General features: G+C 39.4%; 1 protein-coding gene across 1 annotated transcript in view; it reads right to left on the reverse strand.

Moving 5' to 3' along the window:
* The window catches only part of LOC134005473 (pyruvate carboxylase, mitochondrial-like), a 279,864-nt gene that overhangs the window by 39,194 nt on the left and 216,156 nt on the right, over positions 1-24,514 (reverse strand). The window contains exons 13-19 of the mRNA XM_062444380.1: positions 18,024-18,168; positions 17,803-17,892; positions 12,180-12,401; positions 6,471-6,627; positions 2,466-2,706; positions 1,107-1,274; positions 377-458 (exon numbers count right to left, since the gene is read on the reverse strand). Of these exons, the coding sequence (XP_062300364.1) occupies positions 377-458; positions 1,107-1,274; positions 2,466-2,706; positions 6,471-6,627; positions 12,180-12,401; positions 17,803-17,892; positions 18,024-18,168 (1,105 nt within the window). The remainder of the gene's footprint in view (positions 1-376; positions 459-1,106; positions 1,275-2,465; positions 2,707-6,470; positions 6,628-12,179; positions 12,402-17,802; positions 17,893-18,023; positions 18,169-24,514) is intronic.

A 24,514-nucleotide genomic window follows, 5' to 3' on the forward strand; every position in this document is an offset into this window, starting at 1 on the left:
TCGTATTTTTCCATCTTCCTCTTGTAATTGCTTGTGTATGGTAACACTGAGCAGAATGCATCATTCTCTCTGATTCAGGGCCATAATTAGTGGTGTGCGCTTTCATTTATTGATTCTTTGATTGATTTTTCCCCCCCTCATGTAAGGTAAAAGACTCTCAAAGACACACAAATAATTTCTGTGCAAGAATGGTGATCTAAGGGATGTTCTGTCTCATTAACAAACTGCATAACACATTAAAAGATTGATTTTCTTTGGATATTTTAAGATATGTGCTCCAATGTTCCAAAATATTCTTTTGTAGATCTTGTGATGCTTCCTAAATACAGAACCATCTCTGGTGCCAACGTTTATTGCTGAGGAGCTCATCACTTACCGGTGTCAAGCTTGGTTCCCTTGGCACAGGCCACCATAGCTCCCATGCTGGGCTGAGAAGTCATCCCGGCCATTGAGTCAACCTAGAAAGACAGCATCAATATGAAACCTGCATGACTGCAAGTCTTAATCCTTGTAGAGATGTGTTATTGGGTCCACACCTTAGTGAATCAATTGTAAATGTGTTTGTACATATGGGTATATTTATCTCATGCCTGTTGAGTGTGTTTCTGTGTGACTGTGCATATGTGTTTTATACTTGGCAGTGACAAGACAGTAAACAAAAGGAAATGTTACAAATGATTGTAGGGTGTGTGTCAGGTCCATGGTGGGCAGCCACTTTTCTTGCAGAATAACAAGGAACTGAACAGCAGAACGAACGTAAACTGCAAATAGCAGCCAAATGTTTTAATGAAACTGCCCATACTGGCAGCATGCGTCAGTGAACACAGTAAGGGAAATGTTCCCGGCCTCAAAAATGGTTTTGTCAGTGACATTTCACAATGCAAACTGCAGAAACTTGTAGGAAATGAATGTTTGTTCATGTTGCTAGGATAACTTGCAGATAATTGTTTCAGTTCAATGTTTACAGTGGTTGGTTCTGGTTACACAGAAGGATTCCTGTCATGACCTTGAAAGACAGTTTGATATCACAGTAATATTTACTAAACCAAAGCAGCTTGTTTTTTAATAACATGAGCGATCTGTAGAACAGACTGATGTATACTCACAGCCACATCCACTACATCAGCTCCAGCCTCAGCACAGGCCAGCATAGCGGCTACACCTGCTCCAGCTGTGTCGTGAGTGTGCACGTGGATGGGCACATCTGGGAAACGATCTCTCAGAGCGCCAATCAGAAGCTTGCTGGATTCTGGCTTCAGCAGACCGGCCATATCCTGGTGAGAGACAGGAAGGAGGAGACACAAGGAAGAATGGGTAAGAGGTATTTCCGAAACTCTTAGGACCAGATTCCAATTTAAACCATGAGTAGGCCGTAATGTAGCTATGCTAATTCTATTTTAAGTGACTTTGTGAAACACATCTTAATTTTGGATATGGAGCCCTGGACAAAATTAAACAAGATTAATTTCAACCACCTGTGTAAGTCCTCATTAGTGAGAGAAAGAGCACACAGTGCTGGCCTGAGGCTGCTTATGATAGCTGGAACAGACCACAAACAGCAGATAATTTGGTGGATTCATGTAAAAACACACAAAACAACTGAAGCCGAAAAAACATGTTTACAAGAACAATACCAGAATCTTTAAAAAGATGCAGGCGGTTGAAATTGAACAAATAATCTTTGTGTCTTCCTTCATGAAGATCATTTATCTAAAGTTAAAACTGGAGGTTTAATTTAAGCAATTTAGTCCTGATGCAACTCTTACAGACTTTCATGGAAATCAGTTCAGTTAGTTCAAGACCAGACTTCATCAAGAACTATTCCAACCATCTGTGACAAAGATATTTCCTTTAATCTGATTTAGAAAACCCTAATTTTACACTTGGAAAGCATCCTTTCACTACATGAAAAATCACACTTTTACAGATCTCCGACAAGAAAACCATTAAATATGGATTTGAAAATTATTCCTTAGCACAATAAAACAATGAGAAACATTAAGGGATTCACAGTCTTGTGACGATGATTATTATACAAATCTTAATTGATATTAACAGAAATTCCCAGACAGAGCTCAGAGGTTTAGATACGCTCCCTTTGGTGATCATTGCACTCCATGAAGTTATAATGCATGCTCATTTACGCCTTTAAAAGTTAACCTCATTAGCCGTGTTAGCCTTTTATGAGACCGCCACAGCTGCATGTGATGGTTCACACAGCGACAGAGCAGGAGTTTATCATTTCATGTTTGAAAATATTTTTGTCATGCTTGAATGAAGAATTATATCCAATGTGAGCATTATCTGTGTATTAATTTAGATAAGTGTCTCATGTATACACGTTTCTGAACGGGAACAAGTAAAAACAAACTTCAGTTAGCTCTTATACATATATTTTCTACTAATCAAAATGCAGTAAACAACCCTCAAAGCAAATACTTACAGCACTTCTTTGACTTCCTTACCTTGATACAAAGGATGTGGGTTCCGGCTTTGACGAGCTCGTCTGCTAGTTTCAAATAGTAGTCGAGGGAGTACTTCTGCCTCATTGGGTCGGATACATCTCCTGTGTACGAGATGGCAGCCTCCACTACGCCACCTGCTGCCCCAGCCGCCTCCATGCCCAGCAGCATGTTTGGCAGGTAGTTCAGGGAATCAAACACGCGGAAGATGTCCATGCCGTTCTCTTTGGCCACCTCACAGAACCTGGTGGGCGTTGGGGATTATCCATGAGAGGGATAAGATAATGTTAGTCAACAGTACATACAGGAGAGTACATACTTTATTTCAAATCAAGACTCGCAGTACCATACACACACAAGATTATCACACAAACTGTCTCCTCCTCTTACACACACACACACACAAATAATGAGTATGTTTTCATGCACAGTGTATGTGCAGATAATAGCTCACATCCGGGTTGGGATAAGCTGTTTATATCCATCTCCATATAGCAATGAATATCACTGTACCTGAGTAAATACAATATTCTCACTATTTCCATGAAAAGTGAGCTTACACAGCCTGGAGGAGCCCACAATGAGTGAAAAGAAAAAAGTACAGCCGCCTCATTATCCAAGCTGCTAGTGGTAAATCCTGGCTATTACTGCCTTGGCCCTGCAATCTTAATCAGGTTTTTCATAACTGGGGTGAGTGCCTACTGTAGCTGCGTTACTGTGAATGCAGTATTCACATACACTGAGAGCTTTTGTTTTGGCAAATAAACAGACACACTTAATGTTGTGAGAGGACTAGCAATCCTACATCTGCATGTCCACTATTTATTTAGTACTATAATGCATACAAGTGCTGTTTAATGGACGTTGTTCAACACCAAACACAAGTTTAGTGTCCTACATACAGTACAGTATGCAGTGTACCACTCAAATCTGATGTGATAGTTATTCATGTGCATCATAAAGTTAAGTTTCTGTTAAAACATTTTTTTTTTTAAGTGACAGGAAGAGTGAGCAATCATTTGACCCTTTCATTCCTCTAGGCGCTTTGGTTTAAAAAAAAAAAAATGTGTACATCTCTTTTGCTGCAAAGTGTACTGTACTGTGACCCTGTGAAATGCACTTTAAATCAATTAAATTAATTTAATTACACTTTGATTTGATTTGATTTGGTTAATGAAGATGCTTAGGCCACTTCGCTGCAGGCTGTCGCACTGAAAATGTCGAGGGCGAGAGAGTGACAGAGTGAAGGGAGGATGGAGAGAGAGCCGGGCAAACAGATCAAAGCCATTAATCACAATCGTGCAAATTTTCGATGGCATTCCCCCTATGGGACACTGAGAGCGAGGGAGGGAGGAGGGGAGAGGGAGACGAAGAGCTGCGAGGAGAGAAAGAGGGAGTTAAAAGGAGGGAAATAAGTGTGTAATGCAGAGAGATGAATGGAGGCATAAAAAAGGGAGTTATAAGAGTGCGGATAAATAATGACTGTGTGATAGGAAAGCATGGAGGAGAGGGGGACCAAAAAAAAAATCAGGGAGGAAAGGGGAGGTCTGTGTGTGTCTGTGATTCAAAGGAAAGGAGGGAGGAGGGGACAGCAGCATTAGTCATGAAGCCACTACTAATTTATTTGAGGTGAGGGGAATTACACTTTGTGTGTGTGTGTCCTTGTTTGTGTGTGAGGGACTGCAGAGGTGTTTATACGTGAGTCAGCCGCATCATCGAGGTAACTTGTGAATCCATTTGGAAAAGTGTTAGAGGCATGTGTATGCATGTGAGTAGGCACAGGAGTATTTAAGGCCCTAAAGTGCATTACTGGTGTACAACTATATCAATGATGTGTGTGTGTGTGTGTGTGTGTGTGTGTGTGTGTGTGTGTGTGTGTGTGTGTGTGTGTGTGTGTGTGTGTGTGAGAGTGTGAAATGTGTGTAACTCTGAGCATGTTAGGAGACAACAGGAACACATCAGCCAAGCTGACCTGATTAAATGTGTGTGAGAGCTGTGTGGTTTGTGGGTAGCAACAATACAATACAGATATATTTAGAAATAATGCGGCTGTGGCAGAAGGCTTCATGCTACTGTATGTTGGAGCAATATTGAGGAGCAAATTAAGTATATTTGATTTTTTTTTAATCACCCCAATGCTCAAAACACTGCACTTAATACTGTTTTACTTTTGTATAATCTAGCAGCTTCCATTATCAGCTCCTGCTTTTCATTTTATATTCAATCTCTCAGATCGGCCATTGCCTTTCTTTTAAAGGGGACCCATCTTACACATTTGAAGGTCTATATAGTTATTCTGGGGTTCTACTGTAATATCTTTGCATGATTTATACTTCAGCCTCCTTATGTATCTCATACTAGTCCTTTATGCAAGCCCTCAATTCAGGCTCTGTTTGAAATGAGCCATTTCATCTCCTTTCTCTTTAAGGCCCCTCTCCAATGAGCCCACTGTGTTCTGATTGGTTAGCTAGCAGACGCTGTTCCTCAGGAGACTTCATCTAGCTCCAGAAACTACATACGCAGTAGTAGTAGTATATGGACCCTTTTTCTAGTTTTTCATTTAAAATATCAACTTCTCAAATGGATTCATACATGTTCGAGGTGAAATCTGATCCGAAGCATGCAAGTGGACGACATGAAAAATCCGCTGACAACCTCAATCTGACATCAGTTTGATGAGGAACTGGAGATAAATTTGCAAATAAAGCATTCAGATCAGGCTGCAGCCCTGGCTTTTGACTTTTTAGGGAGTGTTAGTATATACATTTATCTCATGTTTTTGACCTTTGACCATGTTTAACACATACACACCATAACAGTAAATAAATGATGAAAAAATTACAAAAACATGACATGTTCCCTTTAAATGTTTCCTTAAGTTACGCGTAAGGGACAGGAAAAAACCCTCTTCCTGGATCTGACAATGGCACACTCATTTAATATTTTGAAAAGAAAATTAAAAAGAAAATCAGTTTAACTTGACTTTTAATTTGGTTTTCTTGTTTTAACATTTCTTGATCCTGTCTTTCAAAAGCCAAAATTTACAGAAACATTTTTAATTTTACTGTATGATAGAGGATAGACCCAAAAACAAATCTCTTTTTAAACAGCCAACTCAACATACTGTATAATCTTCAGGCAGCAGTTGCAGTGATGAACCAAAAATGTGCATCACAATATTCAAGTTTAGACATAATTTAAATTAAAATGTGTTATTGAAATTGCAATATAATGTGTTTACAGTCATTTCTGAGGTCAAGTAAGATGTTAGATTTTAAGAAGAGTAGGCGTAATAAACTGTCAAGTAGCTTCAGCCTCTATCTTGTTTTTCAGTAGAAAATCTGTTGTGTTTTTACAGCACAATGTGGTTCAGAGCAATTGCCCTTCTATTATATTGTCTGCAAGTGTTATTGTTAATAGACCACAAAAAACTTGCAATTTCAATTACATGAAAGGCCTGACCATGCATACAACAGAAATTTAAAAAACAAATATGTATGAAGTTCATGGTCACCCATGTTGTTTCCATAGAAACAACCCAGTCAAGAAACATTTTCTAAATAATATGACGAAGACAGACAATGAAGCAGCAGCTGGCTTTGACAAATATTATTCAAATTGATTTTTTCTGGCATTTTCATTAAAAATGTTTTTTGCACAGCAAAAGATCCAAATAGAAAAGCTGAACACTTACTGTGTTGACTGCATATTACTGTACACTTCACTAAAAGCCTCCATAGTCAATGCATACATTAAGTGTGTAGCATGTGCAAACAATGCAGATTAAGCTTGTGTGTGTGTGTGTGTGTGTACAGACGTGGATTTACATCCCTGCTCATGTGTAAGTGTGCTTATTTCTATAAAATGATGTGTACCTTGAAGCGAATATAAAAGAATGTGTGCATGTTTACAGTAAGACTCTGGGCACAGAGCCTGTGAGCTCATAAACATTTGATTATTTAATGACTAAATTAAGACAAAAATGGTGTTTGTTTGTGTGTGACTCACTTAAAGACAGCATTGTCAGGGTAGTTGGTGTAGCCCACAGCATTAGCCCCTCTCAGCAGCATCTGAAATGGGACGTTGGGGATCAAAGCTCTCAGCTCCTGGAGTCTCTTCCATGGACACTCCGACAGGAACCTCATAGCCACGTCAAAGGTAGCACCTGGACACACATAGAAATGCAGTTTATTTCAGCTTTCATCTCAAATCTCATCTTTCATCCCAACTTTGAGATGAATTTGAGAATATTTCATACTTCTTACATTACCAAGGCACACACACACACACACACACTCACGCACATACACACACACACACACACACACACACACACAAAACAAAACAAAATAATGGATGTTCAAATAAAATATCTGATGATCTTGCACGTTCATTGTTCATTCTAACACTTTCATCATTTCATTTCAATGTCACTTTAAAATCTAAGAAATGTTTTGGTGGAAGAGGCGAGAGAAAAGAGATAGCAATCTCTTATTTCCCTTTCTGTGGGAGTAGATTAGCGAATCTCATAACCGTTTATCATATCAGCCAGAAATATTGAAGGCTCCAGTGGTTTTCTGCTGATCCAACACTGTCATCATTAAATTTCATTTTCTGAGCACTCATACATTTGGACACGGAGAGAATACTAAGCACAACTGCTTGTTCCTTACTGTGGGAGGAGGAAGAATGCTGTGGAAAACCCTCTTCTTTAGCAATCTTTTATTTATCTTTTTTCCCCTGACTTTGATTTGAGCCTGTGTCAGCATCTCCTTAACTATTGGTTTGAAGTGGAAATGGCTCCCAGCAATTCCTATCTGATGTTAAACATATTATGTTTATGTTTTATGTATTAATGTTTCATTACGCATGGGATATCAAAACATGAGAAATTCATCTGGGACAGCAGAATTTACTCTATTAATTTGATAATGTGAATGAGGATAGACAGCTGGTCCCACATCAAGACATTTGGCATAAGCATTGCTGTACTGTAGCTTCTTTTTTGGAAAGACAAGCAGCCTTCAGTCTGTCATGAGGATGAGCTGAAATAAATCATTTGGAAGAAAACAAGCCTTTTATGCAATGCCCATGATTGCCAAAAATGTCCTCAACATTAACACCCAGTGTAATATGTACAAACAGAGGAAAATGATTTATAAGACAAAATTCCACCTTGTATAGGTGTTGTGGGAATTTCCTCGCCTGCAGCATCTTCCGTAGGTATGTTGTGCGTGAACATAATTTATGATTAACTCAATAATAAAAAAACAGGTCTTTAATAGTAAATAGAAAAACTGTTAAGATTCATATTGGTACACTTTAAGCTTCAACTAAAATTCCCCAGGTGGGAATATAAAGTCAGATAAAATGAGCTACTATCTAATGCTCTTGAGCCCATTAGGATAATGATAAAATAATCTGAATCATTACATAAACACACAAACACCTTAGTGGTTATCAAAATTACTGCTTAAGTGTGTAATTATGGCCCTGATGCATTAGACAGTTTATCCTGCTAATTCAAATTGAAGTCATCTGTGATTCTACTTTATTGCTCTGGACTGCATGGTTTTCCTTTGTGCTGTCCACTCGTTCATGCTTATGTGTGCACACTGCATGCACTGAAAACAGACCACATTCCTTAAAACATGCTAAATTGGGCTGAGCAAGGCGTACCAACATGATCACATATACTAATTAAGAATCTGTAGCTTCACCATCTGATAAATATGCTAACTGTGAAAAGATCTGTGGAGCCATATAGATACATTATGTGACCCAATTCATATTACTGTATCTTCCATGGTGTAGGGAAGAAAGCTATATCAGGAGGGGACTTAATCCTCAAAGGGCTTTCACAGGCTTAATCTCTTCAATGATTCATTCTGCCTCTAAGCAGCCGAAACATGTGAAAGCAATATTCCCTATCCAAGAGCACAGCGTAAAAAAGATTCTTGCATAGGGACAATGCATCAGGATAACACTGTTCAATAATCACGTGGTCACATTCCTTTAATGATTTGTTTCCTAGTGACTTGAGCACAGAGCATATAATATTCTCCACCTCTGATCACTCTGGAATAAAGAGCATTGTATAGGGACTTGCTAACAAGAGAGGCTTCGTAGTTTCTCCTCCCGTCGTCGTTTAGTGATTTATGAGGAACAAATTTAAAAGGGAGTTAAAGTTACAAGCCGTCACTGTGGGACTGCGTGTTCTACAGTTGAACTTTTACTGCAGCATGGTACTCTAGTTCGTGTTTCACACCCAGTATAAATACGAGGCAAGAGCATCAGCTGGCAACTGGTAACTCTGGGATTTAAAAGCTGGGTGAGTGAAAGCTGTTTAAAAGTGGTTAAGGGAATATACAGTACATATATACACACACACACACACATACAGTACATAACACATTGTATATCCTCATTAAAAGCTATTTTCTAAAATTTACAAAAGGTCAGATGTCATGCTAAGCTAAATAGCTTCAGCAATGTAGATGCTGCCCCATGTGGACATATTTAAAAATGTAGAGCAAATTTTAACTAAATTTCAATTATTGCATGTTTCCATCCACTGATGATTTGAACATGTCAAGAGATGGCTCATGGCAGAAGAAGAGGGTGCAACAAGATGACATAATTTTTTAAAAAGCGTGAAAAAAAAGCGTTTATATTTGAGGAGTGTTAGTTTTCTCATTGCACCACACAGATCTGATGTTTTTATCTGCTTCCATGTTTCATCAGTAGATGTTTAAGTCACATGCTTACATCACAAGTACATCAAGATTTATTTCCAAATCTGTTTCTATTGCAATTTATTTTGTTATATAGACCAATTTTTCCACCTCAGTCAAGTGTAAAAACCTTCGTGATATTTGAATTTGCAGCGTTTCCACTCAGATTTTTTATGTGAATAAACATTTGGATGGAAACACACTGAGTCACAGTAAGTAAAAGTAAGTGGTAACTATTTTAGAACAGTATATTTAAATATTTATACACTGCATTTCATCAGGTGTCAAAAAGGTTTTGCGGCATGCTTTGTTTATCCTACAAAGATATTTAACCAGACAAATTAGAATCCAAATATTAACAAACAAGTGAAGACACTGAACAAATTACAGTGCAAACTAGCAAAGTCACAGGAAGGTTTTCATGGGGGTTATTTCTTTCAAGAATTTATTTGGCCTATTAGTATTTAAATCATTTTAATGAGAGTACTACATGTTTTCTCTGACTTATAATCTTATCATGCAGGAACTACTAATGCCTCAAGAGGTTCCATCAGCATATTACATTTCTCTCCTGTGATTCACACGCTATCTACAACTTTTCTTAAGAAAGACAAATGACTTCATTCTCCTCAGCTCATAATATCAGCCCATTATACAATCATTGTGTCAAAAGGTGTTTAAACTTCTCCAACTCTTATGTTACATCTCATTTCAATGATGTACTCTTGCTGCTATTGTATAAATCGGAGAAAGACAAGCTTTTATTCACTTTCTCCAACTTCTTTATGAAGACAGAATACTATTTAATCCTCAAGAGCATTCATCGACACACGATTTCAGAACCTGACTTGCACTGCAATTCAAACATTAGTGCTTTATGAGAGTACTTGGACGAAAGACATAAAGTAAGATGTATTCACTTCTCTCCTTCTGTTTTATCATATCTGAGTACAGTTCAGAGGCCAGACTATTCTGTAAGGAGAGCTTTCACTGCTACAATGAGTTTACCACATTGTCTGCTCAGTTAAGAACAATTACACGTGGCGTCAAACAGTAAGATGAAGCCTTAAAAGACATGATTTTGTTTCAGTATAAATTATTCATAGGGACAAGTTGATCTCTTAAAGTCCAGAAAGTAGTTGAGTTCATCATTTATATTCATGCACAACCCCACCAATAGCTTCCATTTTGAGTAATTTACCCTACTGCTGCCTCCCGCTGGCTTTTAACAGATCAATGGCTTTCAGAAACCATGATCAAGTCTGTTTTAGAAAACAGGAAGCTCCTAGTGAATCAAGATATTTAATGTTCAACCACAAAATGGTGCTAAAGCATGCTTTCTATCAGCTTTTATTGACTTTTATGCACAGCTTCCTGTATCTGGCACACATGTGGTCAAGAGAAATAGTCAGAAAAAAAGGATAGAAAGCGGAGTTTGTGCTCGTTTATGAGTAAAACATATAGACATATCTGGCTGTGAGCTTTCCGCCTCTTAATAAGAGATTTATCACAGCCTTTGAAAGCTTAAACGATTGCCCCATTGGACTGTGTTTACACCCTGTGAGATGCTGCAGCAGAGTGGTAGGATCCCCAGAAGTAAAGCTATTAGTGAGGTTGTGTTATGCATGATTATAAGTCTTAAAAAGGCATTTATATCCCTAAATCAAAGCACTTTCCCCTTTCAGAGTATAATATACAACATACAGTATAATGAGACTTAAAGGGACAAGGGGCTTTCCTGCCATCTATTCAACCATTTCCTCAAGAGTGAGGGACCGCAAGTTCACAGGAAGTTTTCACAGTCTCTCTTCAAAGATTTACTTTTAATGTAATAGCTCAAACATGGCTAAGCTGAATTCACATCATCTTTCTCTGGTCAGTTTCATAATGACATTACAATACACTGGGAGATGGATGTCAGGAGGCGTTTAAGCCCTTCTTATCGAAATATCTCCTCAATGATTTACTTTTGCTATAACCTTTTTATCTGTTCAAACATGAGATGAGTAGACAGTTGCTTAATGTGAGATCTGCTCAAAGTGCTCTCCCACAGTAATGAAATATATTGCTTTCCACTAACTGGTGCACCATGATCGGCTACCGGGAGGAATTTAATCTCAGAAAGGGGTTTACAGCACCAAAGAGGTTTCAATGGAGACTTACTCTTATGTGTTTTTATTTTTTTTCCCTCACTTTGTTCAACCATGTGATGATGTGCACAGTCACTGAAACAGAAACCATTTCATACTTCATGCATTTGTTCTTGTGATCTACTCAAAGTGCCAAGTAATGTAAACAAGTCCAAACATTCATAGTTGTTTACTATTATTGAGCATTAAATTAAATGTTTCATCCTCACGAGGTTGACTTGGCGTATCTCTTCAACAAATGTGCCAAGTGTTCACACAGGGGAAAAATCAATTCGCTCTTTGAAACCAGTTCGTAACAATTGTACTTCAAACAGGACCATTATCAAGAAGTGTTGATAATTGGTCTAATCGCCAACTGTTCAAACATGAGGCACGTATTTTCTTTCTCTTGCCAATGTCAGAGTAATTGCACATTATACAGGGACACTGTTGGACTGCTCATGCCTCAAGAAGTTTCAATAACGTGTGATTTTCTCTATTCATTCAGGAGCTAGGAACAGGTACAATTATTCTCTATTGAGTGAACTAGCACACAACTGACTTGGGGGGCGCAGAGATAGAGGAATGAGATATGTTTTCAATGGCATATGATTTGCACAGCTCAAACAAGAAAAAGAAAGAGGTGCAATCACTGTCATCAATAAACGAAATACTTTAAAATGGAGAAGCACATGCACAAAGTTTAATTAACACGATAGCCATTTAAAGAAGGAAATCCATGCCATACTATGACAATTTTCTTGGTTATTCCAAATCTTAAGGCCCCTTAAAAATATTCCTGTTTTTCTCATTTAAGCAAATAATCAAGACACAAATCCGGCAAATACACTCACCTCCCCAGTTCTCCAGGCTGAAAAGGTTGTTAAAGTTGTGGCTGACAAACGGTGAGATCTTCTTCAAGTCGTGGGTCCGAACCCTGGTGGCGAGGAGCGACTGGTGGGCATCTCTGAAAGTGGTGTCCATCAGCAACATACCTTTGTGGGCACGGACAGCCTTGGCGAACCCCTCGGGGCCATCACGCAGCAGCACGTCACGGAAACCTACCGGTGGGTCGCCTTTATGATAAGTGGGGAAGAGAGAAAAAGAAAGTTTATATAGAGAACTATGCAGAGGAGTCATGCAAGGCAAATAGATGTGTTGTAATGATATCGCAGTTTGCAAGAAATCCATATCAGATGCTGGAGGAATACTTAACACTGTTTCACAACACTCATATAGATGGTGCAGATAACTTTATAATGATCAGATCACAAAAACGCATTCATTTCATTGTTAATATAGTTTTTTATGAAACGATTGTGGGCCTGCAACTACAACCATGTACTAAAGAGAAAGTTGCATAAAGTTGTTTTTGTAACACCTGGATTAGTGAAGTACGTGTCTGGCAAAATTAATTATTTACACCACTGTAACAAGACGCATGGCGAGCAGCTAAAACTGTTGTTTATTTTTACACAATGTTCCCTCTTAAATTGTTCTGTTAACAAGTCTGATTCTTGTCATAACTTCTGCTAATGAGGTAGACAACCGTCTCCTCTCATTGCTCCTCCAGTCGCCTTCAGCTCAAGTAGATCAGCTATAAAAGAATGCAGGAATATAAGCACAGCAGCCAGCTTATTAGGCACACCACACACCAATTTGTGAAAATGAATTGCTACTGCTGACAGTGACTCATATGGCCATGATTTGCTATATTAAGTAAGCAGTTACTGTTTAGTGAATACAAGAGATCCAAGTGACTGAGCTTGGTACTGTACGGTTGCCAGCAGTGAGAAACTGGTTCCAGGAAGGCTGCTATTGCACTTTTCACGCATTTCTAATTTCGCAGCCTTATCCGGCCTATGACCCTGTTTTTAGCTCCTGAAATTCTCACGACACCAGCAACCAGAGAGCTGTCAAAACATACATTTATGTTCTACTTTCAAAAGTGTGGAGACAGCACTACATGCATTACATTTAAAGTATTTATGTCTAGCCTTTTTACATCAATGTTCTTTGACATATTGACATGCTTTATATGTTTATCTAACTAAAACCCTCTCTCTAACAATTATGTCTGCATACCCAGCAGGTATGCAGGCTCTGGGCTAAGTTTCAGAAAAGGTTTAAAAGAATGAAACAAGTAATGCAAGCTAACAGATTGACCAGAAACAGGAAAAAAACATGGATCAACATCCATTAAGAGTGTTTTCGGAAACCTTGGGGAGCATTATCAGACATGTTGGCAGTGTCTGGGGGAGTCTGGGAGTGTTTCTGGGTAGCTTACAAGCCTGTGATGTCATATAGCAGCAAAACGTGATGTACTGTAACCACTAAAAGCCTGCATAAAGATGAACAAAAACAATCTGTGGAATTCCTCGAGACAAATTCTTTTACTTCCAGCTTATCACAGCTGAATGGGCTTAAAAAACAAACAGGTTAAACACTGCAGAGTGTGCTGTATGGACGCCAATATAACCTTCTACCCCAATTGTTCTTTCTTTCCTCTCAGCCTGGCAATTAAACATAAGAACAACCAGAGGCATTAAAATATTGGGAGCAGAATAAGGATCTATCTTTGCTTCGGTGTGTACAATCATCAAACAATTACTCTAGTTAATGAGGTACTATCTGCCTGCTAGGTTGTCCTCCAACTCTGTCCCCCTCTTCCCCCCCCCCCCCCCCCCCTCTCTCTTTCTCTCTCTCTGCACGGTAGAATATTCGCTCTTGACCTTTTATTATCGTACCTCATCCCTGAAAACAAATGATCTGTGCTATAATTGTCTCCCAGGCCAGCGTGTGCGAGGTGAACTCCACCCACGTGAACACACATACGTAAATGTAGATACATTTGTGCACACATCCTAACACAGACACACAAAATGAGCTCACTGAAACACACAGACTAGATGAGCTCTGTGAAATCACATTGTCGAAGCAAATAGATACAGACACTTTGAACTTATCAAGATCTGTGTGTGAGGATGAACACTGGGGGGGGGGAAACACACACCATGCACACACCTACACACACAGAAAAATGATTTATACTCAAAGTCCTCCTCCCATTTCTCATACTCGTGCAGTCTTGCAAAACTCGCTTTCTATGTTTTCACCACTCGAGCTGTCTTTGACACATATGCCTCAACACAATAGAGAAAATGAGGGCATCTGCACTGGGATTACTATGACTAAACAACGGCCTGTGCATGTAGTCAGTGGATAAGTGTATGCATTGTGTCACAGGGCAGAAACAAAAAAGTAGTAAAGAGAAGTCCCATGTGGTTGCTTGTGCTTGACAATTGACCCACTTACACACAAACACACACACACACACACTTTACATAGAAAAAAACCTTACTCCCACTCCCCACCTTGTTGGACTTACTTCACCCGTCTGTCCTCTCCTCACACTTCGTTTTTCTCCTCCAGCGTATGATAGATAAAGCGAGCTACAGTGCTCTACGGCGCTTCTTTATTTGCAATTTGTGTAGGAGACAATCACAGAACAATAACAGCTTGCCTTGTCTGTGTCCTGGGCTGACATTTGTCTACCGAGATAACTGTTAAATGTCTTGCATCTTTTGTGTTCAGGAAGCTTTTCATTAGCAGATCCTAGAGGGCTTCCTAATTAGTGCTTTATTAAAAGTCGGCTGTGATTGAACAGTCAATGAGTTTAGCCTGTACATGTTAAAAGCAGGTAGAAGTATTAGTGTGAGTTGTAAGACAAATCCCCAACCTGTTGTCTGCTACGTATCTCTCATTACAGTAAAGATGTTGAATCCCCCCCCCCCAAAATATAATTAAACTATGTTGAATTTACAACAGATATTCCTTTCTTATATTACATAAAATACATTTTCTATTAATTTATGTTTAAAAATGCTTTTGATTTAACCAAGACTGCCACATTCTTCTGAAAAACTTTTGACAGGCAGTTCAACAACATTATTTGTTTGCATGCACAAAGTTTTAGGTGATGTGTGAAACAAATGTTTGTGAAAGAGACGTTTTAGAGAGAGTACAAACAAAAAAAGAAAATGCTACTTTACATTACACACATGAAAACAACATACGTATCTCCAGGTTTCACAAAGCAATATTTAAGACTGTTCATGGTTTTTTTTTTAAAATGAGTTTTGGACCTAAACAAAAGTAAAGAATACAAAGGTGGTCAAAGACCGACCCTTTCTGTTTGAAGACGGCTAATGAAAGCTTCCAAAACTAGAAACAAGTAGAGAGAGGAAAAATTGAGAAACTTATTAAAACATTAAATCTGTCGGTGTTTACTTTCTGCGCATAAGTTGTGTTTCTGCACATAAATTGTGCATAGACCATTGTGCATATTATACCGTTACCCCTCGTTACACTTTAATCCTTCGAATGGAAATAGAGTGCACAGAAATAACAACGGGGAGGTGTGAAGTAGTCTGTCATTTTTATTAGTCATTCTTCCTAAAGCTTGCTCAGAGGCATCTGGTGATTAACCTCTAGATGTCCTCCATTAAATAAATCCAGACAATAATTGGAACAAGGTGTACTTCAACACCATCGATGAACCACCAGCAATCTGCCTTCAGAGGGTACGATTCACACTACAAATCCTAATTAGAAAATAATGGCCTCTGAGCTCTTAACATCCTCTGCCAGGACACTCTCGCCTTGCCTTTCAGGAATACTTTTCTTTCCTTTTCCCCTCAGAAGCATGGAGGGAACCCCTAAGAATTGATGTAGCTATTCCTCTTTGTCCTTATCTGTAGATGTAATGTGTTGAACGTGTAGCTCTGGGCTCTTCTTTTCTTGGTGGGTGTTACACATTAATAGTCCTTCCTCCCCTTCCCCATCCTCTATCAATTCATCTATCATTTCCTGCCTTCCACTATATTCACCTGATCTTTTTTTTGCATATAGGGATTATATGCTGTCCAAACCCCCTCCCCTCTCTTTACATAACCCCTTTCTCCTTCCATGCCCCTGTCCCTCCCTTCATCCCTCCCTCCACAGAGTGTGATAATACAGGCCTAATCCCTCTCTTCTCTCAATCCCTCAGTCAAATGAAAGAAAGGATATAAGCATATTACAAATCTCATTACTAGGCTTTAGGTATGCCTCTGTGCGTGCCTGTGCTGCATACAACTACCTCATCAGCTGCTTACTGTATGTAAGTGAGGGTGTGTGTACACAAAGGGTGTCTTCCTTTAGATTACCTGCTCACTGCAGTACACATCTGTGCTAGTTTGTGTGAGTGTGTGACTTTTAGTGTGTCCCTGTATGTGCATGTTTGCATTCATGGGGCAATGATAGCTTTCACCACAAGATTTGCATAAGTAGTGGTGGATAAGCACGGTGAAACACACTCGCTCACAAGCAGACGTGCACAAACGCTGCAGATTATTCTGTGCTATACGACTTTATTCCATCTCGCTCTGTGTATTTTTTACATGTCAGATTTGATTTAGTTATGCCTAATTACAATTCATATTATTCACAGTATTTTGTTATAAATTCATGTTTACTGGGCATGCTGGGGTATGTGCTGAGGCAGAACAGGGTGCTGATAAACATGCCAAACAGTAGCTCTGGATTACATGCTGTGAATCCTACACAATCCTCCAACAAACAATAAAAAAAATAATAAAGAGAAATAATTACAGAATGTTAAACACAATACTCATACTGAACAGGGTTTGATTTCATGAGAACCTCAAGCATTAAGACTTTAACCTTTCAAAATTCACAGAGACATAACAGTTTGAAGTGTGAAGGGGAAAAAACAGCTCGACTCTAGAAACTCCAAGTTGCTCAATGAGCCCATCAAAGAGCCCAGCCTGGCCTTTGGCTTGTTCTGCGAGACGTCAGGGGTGCTGGTGCAAATCAGGGTGAGAAGCGAAGAACTTCCTCCTTCACAAACAATGAACTACACCCCTCTCACTGCTGTACTCACAGCTCAGCAGAGCACTCTGGGCCAAAACCCTTTTCCTCCCCGAGTGCTAAACTGAGCCATTTAGGAAGACCTTTCCGCCTTCGGCTATCGGACTGTTCGACAGCCCATTTGTCATTTGGTGGGTGCTTTTATCCAAAGTGCCCTACGGTTCCAACAAGTGTTTACATTTTTAGCATGGGTGCCCCAGGGGAAATGAAACCCATCACCCTTGCAGTGGTAGTACCCAGCTAAATTAGTCCAAATGTAATAAATGCGACAAGGATAACACATTGTCATATTATAAAGGCAACTGCTCGATGGCATTTTCTAGTGGCTCAACACATTTTTCACAGTTTAAATGTTGTATTAAATTAACACCAACTGGTCTTGTTGACACCTAAACTGTTAATAATTATTTTTTGTAGTTAATGGCTCCAGCCCTTTCTGCTGTGGTTTAATGTAATACCTTATTTGGATCATTGACTTAATATTATTTATGTGTGGTAGAAAATGAGCAAAGCACTGATCAACAGGACAGTGTTTGATTGACATACCCATAGTGACAAGAGGGATGACAGGGTCTATCGCAGAGGGCTTAGCCTTTACTGGAATGGGTGTGGTTGGTCCATTCACCATCACATGACCTGAATGAGAGTATAAAAATAGAGAATACATGTTAAATACAGCCTTACTACATATAACATCCTATAAGACAATATGGTTAAGATTTTGGTAGAACATCGTCCTCTTGTGTACATTTAGTTTATACACTGACCGAGGTAGTGCAGTAGTTTCTGGGCCCGGTTCTGAGTGGGTTTGAGGTTGAACAGTTCCTGATTCTCGTCGATGAACTGGGTGTCCACGGTGGAGTGGAGGAACTGGTGGTTGGAAAAGACGTTCTGGAGGAATGGGATGTTGGTCTAGAGACGGAAAAACAGATGGACAAACAGAGGATACTTTTAACTTTAATGAGATTTCACAACCACACAATCAGTGGACAAACACACATGTAGAGAAGAGGCAGAAAGTCAACTGTTAAAAGTAATTACATTCTATTTCTATTTTGTTGTTGTTTGTTTGCTTCAAAAGTATTATCGTGCCAATTAAGCTCTCTAAATTAACAGAGAGGGAGAGCAAATGAGAGAGAGAAGAGAGAGGAAAGAGATGCAGATAGAGTTAATTTCATTAAGTCCATTTGATTTGATTTCTTTCTTTTTTTTGCACTTTTTTAAAGTGTGTTTCAACAAAGCGGGTCGACTACTTTGAATATTGTAATAGGCGAAGAGAAAGGGGTTGCACGATAAGTAGAGAGAAAAGAAGACAGAGGGAGTGTTATTTGGAAGGATAATTGAAAGGAGGCTATATTCTAGGAGTGGCTTTAGATGTGTTTAATTCTGTTTAATGTCCCCAAAGGAGGGTAAAGATTGAAAGAATGAAAACTTTGAAAAGGTTATTTCTAAAAGTTTGCTAAGAAGTTTTCATATGACCCAATATGTTAGATTAATTAAGGGCATTTCAAAAGTAAATGCCTGCCACTCATGACCCATCATTCAAATGTTCCTTCTATTTATACACACACACACACACACACACACACACACACACACACACACACACACACACACACACACACACACACACACACACACACACACACACACACACACACACACACACACACACACACACACACACACACACACACACACACACACACACACACACACACACAGTAGAGAGCTCAGTACCAAGTGAGAAACAGAAACCCTGAGGACCCTCTGGGTTCCCTCTTAGCCCAGTAATGCATCATCCACCTCAATGTCCATATATGTATTGTCTATAGATCTCTTTTACACTCTGGTATAGGGATCAAACCCACTGATGGACAGAATTTACAACCACAATTTGGGTGTTTAGCCAACAGTCAAACCCAGGGTGACTTAAAATAATTGCTGCAGCACTATCACTTAGGAATCCCATAATTGGGAGAGGCGAATCAGGCAATAAACAAACCGCACAGACACACACCTCATTACCAGCACTGAGAGAGAGGAAGATGTAGCGAAGAGATCAATGTGTTCGAGTAAATAAAGCACATGTTGGTCATGCCAATACTGCCAAAATTAGCTGTACAGAGAAAGAAATGCAGGGAAAGACCGGAGACGACAGCAAATATTTCAGGTGACAATCTAATTCCAGAGAGAAGGAGTTACAGCAGGAAAAAGGACACGTCTTCTGTCTTGTCAAAGTATAGAACAGTTTTACCCTGCCAGCAAAGGACCATTAAGAAACTGAGGGTCAAAACTGCGTCTGCATTCTCAGACATTCACATTACCGGTGAGGGAAGATAAGACACACAGTCACATACAAAATGACAATGTATTCTCAGACTCCTGCAACAGGGAGGAGAGCTAAAGAGGAGCTTGAGAAGAGAGCTGAGGGATTGGCACAGCACATGGCTGTGCTGCTGCATGCCTAGCCCTGGGCTACAAACTGTGCACCAAAACAAAAGAAGGGATTTCTGCCGATAATAGTTCTGCAATATGAGTTCAGGAACCTGAGGACATATTCTCTTCCATCTATAACATCTGCAAAGAGTAACAGTATCTATTTTATTTTACTAAGCAGTGAAAGGAAATATATGTATTCGGTTTCAAATTGCTTTCTTTAATATCACTGAAATATGTACAGTTAATAAGACGCTTGAATTACAGTGTCTAGTAAGCTTAGCACTGCACATAGAAATTAGTGAAAAGAAAATAATTTGTATCCAAAGTCAAAGGTTAAAAGGAGCACAAAGAGAAAACTCTGAAAATGAATGAGGAAAAAAGTCATAATTGTATGTTTAAGGCTTTTGTTACTGGACCTTTGGGGTTTTGATGTTTTACCTGCACACGTTTCCCTCATTTTTTGGTGTTTGATATTTACTTCATCTATAATTCAAAAATGTAAACATACTAAATAAGTGAGAATAAGGGGGAAGTAATCAAAAGGTATAAATAATATAAAATAAAATATGGAGGCAGAGACATGGAGTGAGAAACAAATAACACAAACAACTGCTATTAGTGAAAGACTCAAAAAATAATGAAGAGGAAAGATAGGGACACCATTAATACACGGATGTTTGTCCTTTTCCTCTCTGCTGTACCAGATCAATGTGTTCATTATCAGGCTGCTCTGTATGCCTGTGGCTAACACACACAGATACACACACACAAACACACAAAATCCCTCCACTCTTTCTCCATGTTCCGCTAATGATGTGAAACAGACGCTCACACACATACACATACACACACCCTTTGGTATCTCCTTTTCCACCACTCAGTATCTCTTCTATATTTTTCTGCTCAGACTTCATCCTGCTCTCTGTGATGTCACACACACCCACTACACAATCACTTGACAGAGGTCCTTTCCTGATTTGGATGCCCTGTAACAACCGCTTGGCCAAAGCTCTCAGAGCTATGCTCACAGCATGCAAAACACACACACACACACACTTTTTTGCCAGAGATGATTGCGGCTCCTGTTCCCAAACACTTTTCAGACTGCAAACACTAGTGCATGCACGCGCACACACAGGTTTGATCATTTTACTCGTTTCAGAGGGTAAGTAAATTCATATAAATGTGCATTACTGCTTGCACAAGCTCTCGTTCAACACGCGCCCACTCTCTCTGATAGCAAACCATTTAATTTACACCTATAAGAATCGGTATCAGAAGTCACTGACTCATTTTGGTGCAAAGTACTTCTCATATATTCTATTTTCCTTCACCAAAAAATGACATCTGGTTCTGACTACCCTTACTTTTATTCTCACAGCACTCTGTTTATCACCAGAAAAGTCTGTTTTATTGCTACTCTGCTCACAGCAGGTCGTTATCGCTCTTGTTGCAATCAGCTTTACTGGTGATTGCCAAAGCAACACAGTGAGGTAAGTATTGATGTCCCGGGCTGTTGCATAGACTGCAAACACAAGTCAGCCCAACACATCATCATCTTAAAACGACTCTGGTTGGAGGGCATCTGCTGGTTTCACATACTAAAATTACTTCAAAGGAAAAAAAACTAAAGACAAAAAACAATTTGCTTCAGAAGGAGTACCGATGTTGTCATCTAGCATCCAAACATTGTTAATATAGACAGAATTTACACCTGACAGTAAAATGCCCTCTGTATATCTCAAGGGAAAAAACATCACCTGCTGTTTTATGTATTCTTGTTGTCTACAATCTGTCTGCACCGGGATTTGATCTCATTTTTCACTACGCCAAGCAGGCGAGTGGGTGAAGTTCTGGCAGAAAAAACAGACAGGTGTAACTGTCCAGACTGCTCCTAATCTTTCTTTGACATGAAATATCTCGCAACTCTTACAGAGCCGGGAAATGAAACAGCAGGTTGTGTATCTGAGCTGCTCTGCATTTGAACATTTCTATCCAAAAAGAAATGAGAAGATTTCTCATTAATGCAAAGAAAAATAAATTACAATCTGAAGGTGGTTTCACAGAGCTGATTGAATTCTGAGGGTACTGTGAGCATATTAACCTTCCATTAACATTTTTCCTTCAGAAGATATTTTAAAGTAGTTTCACATGCCACTTTTTCCTTTGCTGTAAGAGTTTATTTCACTTTATTTCCATATTCAAGCCTGAAGTCAAGTCTGCCCCTCTAGTGGCTCTAATCTGGACTGGGTGCAATCCCATTTACTCCTGCAGCTATGTGCACAGGACAACAACCCGAGGTAGGGGAGAACTATATCTCCATCATTTTACACTTACCATCTCAATTTCATCTGGCTTTTTCAGATCAGACAGTTGGCCCAAGAGAAGTTTGGGTTGACTGTTGATGTAAATGTGTAGTTTCAGAAAGAAGTCAAGATCAAAGTTCATCAAGCTCAAGCCTGTGTGGTGTCATAGTTCAGCGGAAACACAGCTCTCTGCTAATGTGATACAGAAAGTGAACAACATCACACAGGCAACAGTAATGTTGCAGACAGCACCCAATTATAAGCTTCAAAATAGCAGACCAATGTCTGTCAGTTATTCTGTTGACCCTAGATTGTAAAAACATAGTGTATGATGTCATTATTATACTATAAGCCATAGTTGAGCCATTTTGCTCAAATCCACAAATGTCCAAGAGAAACAGTCAGGGTATCACCCAAAGGGCAGAAGGCCAATCCATTCAATAGTGGGGGACAGTCAGGACCTAAGTGGTGGACTGATATTGGTGAAATCCTGTGTATTAGCAGTGTCTCACTAGATCCACCATCACCCAAAAGGTCCTTTGTAAACAAAACAGCTCTGTTTTTACTCCTGCTTCAGATCAGACCGTCAGCATCTTTTAGCATCCTCAAATGCAGACTTATGATCCACCTCTCTATGAAAACATCTGGACTGACTCCACTTGAGTCTAAATATATCATGTTGCTTAGAATTTACTGAATGATCGCCTTCTTACCAAGTGACTTATTTTCTCTCCTGCACACACACATTCTGTATCTTGCCTTAAGAAAGACATTTTGACAGCTTAATTTTTATAAGATACAGTTGCTTCATGCAAAACAGGATGCAGAAACAAAAATATCAAAGAGTAAAGGTGCAGATTTTGAGTTTGATTTTTCTTTTTTAAATTTCAAATGACGCTAAGCTTTACAAAGAAATGCACCAACACCTGATCTCTTCCTTCCCCCCTCCTCCAACATAAACACTGCCGCTTTCTGTCACACACAGCCTCCACGCTCCCTCAGTGATTAGGAGTTGAATAGGGGAGCTGTCAGGTAATTCGTCTTTTCTCTCCTCCTCTCCTCTGTCTCCCCTATCCCCATCCGTCACGCCTTAACCACTGGCCTGAACACATAAAACAAGATCAACACACATATAGCCCCAGGAGTGAATGTACACACTCACATAGACATGTAGGGGATCTCTCACACTCATGTAAGCCACAAATTTACTCAAGCAGACAGGACATAGCCAAAATAAACACACACACACACCTCTGTCTTTACCAGTAACAAGCAAACACATCCAAACTAAAGCTTATATTTTTCTTATAATGGGAGACAGACTTAAGGCTTGAAGTATCGCACCTCCAACACACACACACACACACACACACACACACACACACACACACACACACACACACACACACACACACACACACACACACACACACACACACACACACACACACACACACACACACACACACACACACACACACACACAGCTGAGATGTGAGTTGGTTGTTAATGACACTGTCTGTTTTGTTACAAGGTCAGCAGGCCAGTTGTTGCATGTTTGTGTCTGTTGGCACTTTTCCTTAGCTGTGTGTAAATATGTGTTTATGTGTCCAGAGGAAAAAGAAGCAGGTCAAGGTGTCGGACCAGTGGAAGAAAAAGAAAAAAAAACAACCTAAAAAAACCGAACAGAACTTTCCAGGAATAACGCCCATTACTACTCTGTGGCAGAGCAATTTTCACCTCCAGTTCAACAGAAACCTGTAGCCAGATATATTTACACTGTAAATAAGCTCAGAGGCCTTTGAAGAAATCTGCCAAAATATGAATAATTAAACTGTCAAGGACTATTTCTTTCTAGGATGATGAGGATAGTTTGATGTATCTCTGCATGCATCCGTGTAGCTGAGACTTATCTGAATCACAGGCCATGTAAATCCAGCTATGATCCCTTACTGATTTCATTACAACTTCACAAGAGAGCAGCTGGAGGGGAGTTAAGTAATCTATAACCTTAGAGACATGTCACACACAGACTGTTCTGAACTGTTTCCAATGGGAGGACAGTCTCAATGCGTTTCAACAACTGCCTCTCTCTGTTAGCACACTAAGACGCTGGCCGTGGTGCTGAAACTGCCTCTGATCATGGTGCTGAACTTGTCAGACATACTAAACAAAGATTGTCACTGGGGAAATCCAACAGATATTGCTCTGTTGTCAAGATAACTAACAAATATACAATGTTCAACAAGACACCAAAATTTAAAGATCTAAAACATGAACAGTAAATCATTTTTGGAGCAAGTTGCTCCCAAAGTGGAAAGGCTTGAGGATCACCAATTCACCCCAATGCTCGACACTTTACAGACAACACATTTTCTTTAAAAGCACCAGCCAATTTGTCAGCTTTTTCTCCACTAACAACAGTCTCTGTTACAGTGACAAAATATATTCTGTTTTGAGCTAAACCAAGTGGCAGTTTTTCCTCAAATGCTCTGAATTTTAACTACAGC

The sequence above is a fragment of the Scomber scombrus genome, chromosome 23 (genome assembly GCF_963691925.1).
Source record: "Scomber scombrus chromosome 23, fScoSco1.1, whole genome shotgun sequence".
NCBI classification, from domain to species: Eukaryota; Metazoa; Chordata; class Actinopteri; order Scombriformes; family Scombridae; genus Scomber; species Scomber scombrus.